Raw genomic sequence first — 6,000 nt, 5'->3', positions numbered from 1 at the left:
TGGGAGCGTAATTGGCACAACCCCACACACTACATCATGGCAGCGCTGACTGATCTACTACCCAGAAGCCCTTGCTCTAATACAGGAGCCAATTAGAATACAGGTATGGATGGATGTCACAATAAAAGTCCTATACATATGCCACATCACATTCCAGTCCCACACTAGTTTCCATACTTTGGGTTAAAAAAGATTTCGCCGTTTGGTCCAACCGGAATCGCCACTTTAGCCAAACGTTTATACCAGAGGGCACGCTCTTTTATTAACAGTTTGGAGCACCTGGTGCCAACAGGCCACATCAAAGACCTCTGGCTTATAACACTCTACAACTTGTTCTTTTATTTAGCGTGCATGCAAGTTGAGTTAATATAGCCTACATTACGGTGTTGCGATCGTTGCTTGGGTTGAATAATAGTAAATTATTGCTTATTATGATTAACAAATATCATGCTACACAGAGTGGTCGTGTGGTCTCCTCCAACGTTATCGTAAATTATCGTTTCGCCCTCGGCTTTTTCCGTGTATGTTGAAAACAGTCCCCGCCCAACTTTCTGGCTGCGTTGTTTGTTTGGACACTAAGAAGATGGCGGCGGCCCCGCTGTACTGTGTCTGCCGGCAGTCTTACGATGTTAGCCGGTTTATGATTGAATGCGACATTTGTAATGACTGGTTTCATGGCAGGTAAGGAGCCGACATATTCCTTAATGGCATACCTGAAAATGACAGGAGTGCGTCAACGACTGTCCTAATAATCTGTTAAGGAAAGTCAAGTAGTATTGCGATGTCAGTCTCGCTCTGTGATTAGAGGTTCGATCAAGACCGTGCAGAGCATCTCGCGAGCACCCAGCGCGAGCGAACGGACATTTGCGCAGCTTGGCTACATATTCGTTTGTTTACCTACTTTATTTTAGACATACAACGGACGATGCGGTAGTTGAAATCGGAGTCATTAAACGTTGTATTTTTTTTTATCCCAGTGCCAGATCTCTGCACAAGTAAACACAGCACGCAATTATACGGAAATGAACTCCCTGCGATTGCTAGTTATTTTATAGTATTTGGTTAGGAGTAGAAGGAACAGTTGGTTTGTCAGCCAATTGTACTTTATTTGCAGTAGATGTAGCCAGTCAGTTTTAGAGCAGAAACTTCGAATCAAGCACAGTTGTCTAGGCTCTGTTGTCGTTTAGTGTTTGTCAAGTTTTGTCTTGCGCCTCCTGACAGCCAGACAGAAATCATAAACCTTCATTTTTAGCTAAATGTTTTTTTTACTGTGTTAACTAGCTGTCATGTTACGATTCATGCCGTGAGGATGCCAGATTAACTTGATTTTAACTTCTTTCAAATAAGTGACTTTTGTGGGTTTGGGGGGCAATAAACAATAGGCGAGGCAATGGGTGTACCGCCGTTCACTCCAGTACAGGAAGAGGAAGTAGCCTGAATTCTAGAGACAACATTTTGATGTTGGAAATGTTTCTCATCATTGAGAAATGGACCAAATGGGAGTGTTGGGTGGTCAAGTCGAGGACGGGAATTTAAATGTCCCTTCCGAACAAAGATGTCCACATGGCGAGAGCCATCTAGCGTTAGAATTCAGAAACACATTTTTAAGGCAAGTGCACGTGTTTGACGTGTCCCTCGAACATCATGTTTTCCTAAAGACGAAACTTGACATTCTCAAAATCATTGTTCCCAAGGGGCCAGGATAAGAGATATGAATAAATTATCTATCACTACAGACACCCGGCTTCGTATCCAAGCTGCATCACAACAGGCCGTAATTGGGAGTGCCATAGGGCGGTGCACAATTGGCCCAGCGTCGTCCGGGTTTGTAAATAAGAATTTGTTCTAAACTGACTTGCCTAGTTAAATAAAATCTCACCCCAGTTGCTTGGTTCACGCCAATATGAAGCCTCTCATCATGCATGTCAGAGGTGGTCCACAGTATGGCACATTCTGTCATGTTTAGCTTTACAGAAAAAAAAGTTCTGCACTGAAACAGCTGGGCTTAACTATAAAATGTGCTGCCAGGAACTGAGCAAGGAATTCATATCTTCTGCACGCTGAGAGAGATCGAGGCATGAACGCTGCACAACAACTCAACAAACATAAGTGTGAGTAAGCTCACTATGGCCTAACTTAGTGCAGGCATGCCAAGGTTCACCTGGGACTGTGTGTCTGTACACACAAACGTGTTTACTGAAGGCTCTCTCAACAAAGGGATTGTAGTTAGGAGCTTTTATCTGTTACACCCTCTCTTCCCTTATTCCTCTGTGCCCAAGGCCTGGATTGCTCCCCTGCATGGTAGATTACGTGGGCCCAGCCGCATCCCTTTTTGGTGGGGTTGCCTTGCCTGATCCTGTGTGTTTTCTGTTGTTGGGAAACCTCTTGTCTTCAGTGCTGCCTGCCACCAATGGGATTATGCTGTCTAGCCGCAGGCAGACGGTAGGCTGTGTTATTATCAGGCACTGAGCACAGGCCAGTTTGGGAGCTGGGGAGCTGCAGAGGGGAGAGTGTTCGGGGGGATTAGGCTATTAGAAGCGTTTTTGCTATTCATGCCAGACATTAAACTCTTACTGATGCTGTTCACACATTTTATATGCTTGGGTCTTTCTTCAGAGTCTCTTTCCTGGAGAGTGTTGCTTTCATACTTTAATCAGTGGCATCAAATATGTTAGTATTTAGATGGCTGCCTAGAATTCTGACACTCCAAAGTGTGTGACACTGGCCATTTCCACTATACAAGCGGCACTCGCCTAGCCACGCTAGCCTCACCCTCATGTGGGTGCTAGCAAGCAATCGGCAGATAGCATAGAGGTGAAGTGTTGAGCCAGTAACCGAAAGGTCGCTGGTTCAATTCCAGAGCCAACTAGGTGGGGGGAGGGGGTTTGTGCTGTCGAGCAAGGCACTTACCCAAATTGATCCTGTAAATTGCTCTGGATAAGAGTGCTTGCTAAAAAATTTATACATAAAAAGGTAGTACTACTAATGTTCCCTCTAATTTTTTGGGGCACTGAGTGCAAACTTGAACGTTGTGAAAATTCTTTGCAACTTCCGGTGTGTGTTTACTGTGAACACTGAGGCTGTATCTGTTTTAAGTTACATTTTTGACAGTGGCCAAGTAGGCTACTGTGGCTTTGATCATAATGTGGGCCTACCAGAGTCGCCTACCATAAAAAAACTATGGAGAAAAACGCATCCCATAACATTTTTACACGGAAATAGCTGTTTTATCATTCAGCCTACAATTTTTTGCCTAAAATGACATATCCAAATCTAACTGCCTGTAGCTCAGGCCCTGAAGCAAGGATATGCATATTCTTGGTACCATTTGAAAGTGACCACTTTGAAGTTTGTGGAAATGTGAAAGGAATGTAGGAGAATAACACACAATAGATCTGGTAGAAGATAATACAAAGAAAAAAACAACTGTTCTTTTGTGTTTCTTTTGTACCATCTTTGAAATGCAAGAGAAAGGCCATAATGTATTATTCCAGCCCAGGTGCAATATACATTTTGGCCACTAGATGGCAGCAGTGTAGGTGCAAAGTTTGACTGATCAATGAACCATTGCATTTCTGTTCAAAATGTTGTATCAAGACTGCCCAAATATGCCTCATTTGTTTATTAATAACCTTGTATGTTCAAAATTGTGCACTCTCCTCAAACAATAGCGTGGTATTATTTCACTGTAATAGCTACTGTAAATTGGACATTCTGCCAATATCAATTTTCTTGTTATTTACAACCTCATGCTAATCACATTAGCCTACGTTAGCTCAACCGTCCCGAGGAAGGGACACGATCCCAAAGAAGATTTATTAACTTTAGCTTGTCCTTCAGATAAGGAGGTGCCTGAAAATGTTGTTTGATGCAAGAAAGCACTTTACAAAGAAATGTCATTATTATTCCCAATATTACTGGGAATCAGACAAATTATGCTATACTATGCTCTGCCTATTGGCTACATAGCTTATTTAATACCGTCTCAAAATACAACACTTCCCCTTTAAGACAAAGCTCTTTACCTGACTAGCTTTTCAAAGATGGCTAGAAATGCACCTGTGCTCTTGTCGGAATCAACCAGTCCCCCATTGTTGACTAGAAATGAGATATAACTAGGCTAATAACTCACTAACTGGCAAAGAATATGAACCAATGTGCACGTGGCTACATGCAGCTCTCACTTATCTCAAAACAAGCGCATCTACTCACGACCGCTCATACTGTAGCCTAAACACAGTCCAGTTCAAAGTGAGGGGCACAGATCCATATGTGACCGACCGGCTCGATTCGGTCTTAATATGGCTGCAATCCCGTTAACGGGATCGATATGACAACAGCCAGTGAAAGTGTAGGGCGCCAAATTCAAACAACAGAAATCTCATAATTAAAATTCCTCAAACATACATGTATTTTATATTATTTTAAAGGTAATCTTGTTGTTAATCCCACCAAAGTGTCTGATTTCAAATAGGCTTTTCAGCGAAAGCACCACAAACGATTATGTTAGGTCACCACCAAGTCACAGAAAAATTCTGCCATTTTTCCAGCCGAAGAGAGGAGTCACTAAAAGCACAAATAGAGATAAAATTAATCACTAACCTTTGATGATCTTCATCAGATGACACTCATAGGATAACAGATAACACTTCATGTTACACAATACAAATATGTCTTGTTCGATTAAGTTCATATTTATATCCAAAAACCTCAGTTTACATTGGCGCCATGTTCAGAAATGCCTCCAAAATATCCGGAGAAATTGCAGAGAGCCACGTCAAATATCAGAAATACTCATCATAAACTTTGATGAAAGATACATGTTTTACATAGAATTAAAGATACACTTGTTCTTAATGCAACCGCTGTGTCAGATTTCAAAAAGCCTTACGTCAAAACACAATATTCAATAATCTGAAAACAGCGTTCAGCCACAAAAGCAAGCCATACAGTTACACGCCAAATTGTGCAGTCAACAAAACTCATAAAAAGCATCACTTACCTTTGCTGATCTTCGTCGGAATGCACTCCCAGGACTCCCACTTCCCCAAGAAATGTTTGTTTTGTTCGGTAATGTCCATCATTTATGTCCAAATAGCTATTTTTGTTAGCGTGTTTGGTAAACAAATCCAACGTCAGGAAGCGCGTTCACTAAAAGCAGACAATGTCCAAAAGTTCCGTAACAGTCAGTAGAAACATGTCAAACGATGTATTGAATCAATCTTTAGAATGTTTTTAACATAAATCTTAAATAACGTTCAGATGACCGATGGAACAGAGCTCCCTCTCATGTGAACGCGCATGGTCAGGTCATGGCAGACCTGACTAATTCCCCTCTCATTTGGCCCCCCTTCACAGTAGAGGCATCAGACAAGGTTCTACAGACTGATGACATCTAGTGGAAGCCGTAGGAAGTGCAAACTCATCCATATCTCGCTGTGATTTCAATAGGATCTTGGTTGAAAATCGACCAGCCTCAGAATTCCCACTTCCTGTTTGAATTTTCTCTCAGGTTTTTGCCTGCCATATGAGTTCTGTTATACTCACAGACATAATTCAAACAGTTTTAGAAACTTCAGAGTGTTTTCTATCCAATACGAATAATAATATGCATATATTAGTAACTGGGACTGAGGAGCAGGCAGTTTACTATGGGCACCTCTGGGCACCTTTCATCCAAGCTACTCAATACTGCCCCTGCAGCCATAAGAAGTTTTAAGTAGTAAAATTTAAAATTGTGTTTTTTACATTGGATAAAAGTAGAAACTCTGAGCTAGAAAATGGTATATCATACACTACAGTTGAGGAACAATGGGAAAGTAATTATGCTTTGAAAGTTGATACTTGTAACCTCACTTGAGAAAATGGCCCTTGAATATTTTGGTAAACCTACTGGAGAGCTCTTTGTCTACACAATTCAGCATCGTTCACACCCTCTTAAGCGTCAGCCCATCTCTTTCAGGATTCACATGTACAGTGCATTTGGAAAATATTCAGACC

The 6,000-nt window shown here is 41.6% G+C and overlaps 1 protein-coding gene across 2 annotated transcripts in view; it reads left to right on the top strand.

Annotated features, from left to right (window-relative positions):
• Window positions 1-523: 523 nt before the first annotated feature.
• The window catches only part of kdm7ab (lysine (K)-specific demethylase 7Ab), a 47,606-nt gene continuing 42,129 nt past the window's right edge, over window positions 524-6,000 (top strand). Inside the window, exon 1 of one of the 2 annotated variants that reach the window (XM_055939703.1) lies at window positions 524-681. In XM_055939703.1, the coding sequence (XP_055795678.1) occupies window positions 524-681 (158 nt within the window). The remainder of the gene's footprint in view (window positions 682-6,000) is intronic. The other variant, XM_055939705.1, reaches the window with a different exon arrangement.

Source organism: Salvelinus fontinalis, chromosome 12, assembly GCF_029448725.1.
Source record: "Salvelinus fontinalis isolate EN_2023a chromosome 12, ASM2944872v1, whole genome shotgun sequence".
Classification (NCBI taxonomy): Eukaryota; Metazoa; Chordata; class Actinopteri; order Salmoniformes; family Salmonidae; genus Salvelinus; species Salvelinus fontinalis.
This window is presented reverse-complemented; position numbering and strand designations above follow the sequence as displayed.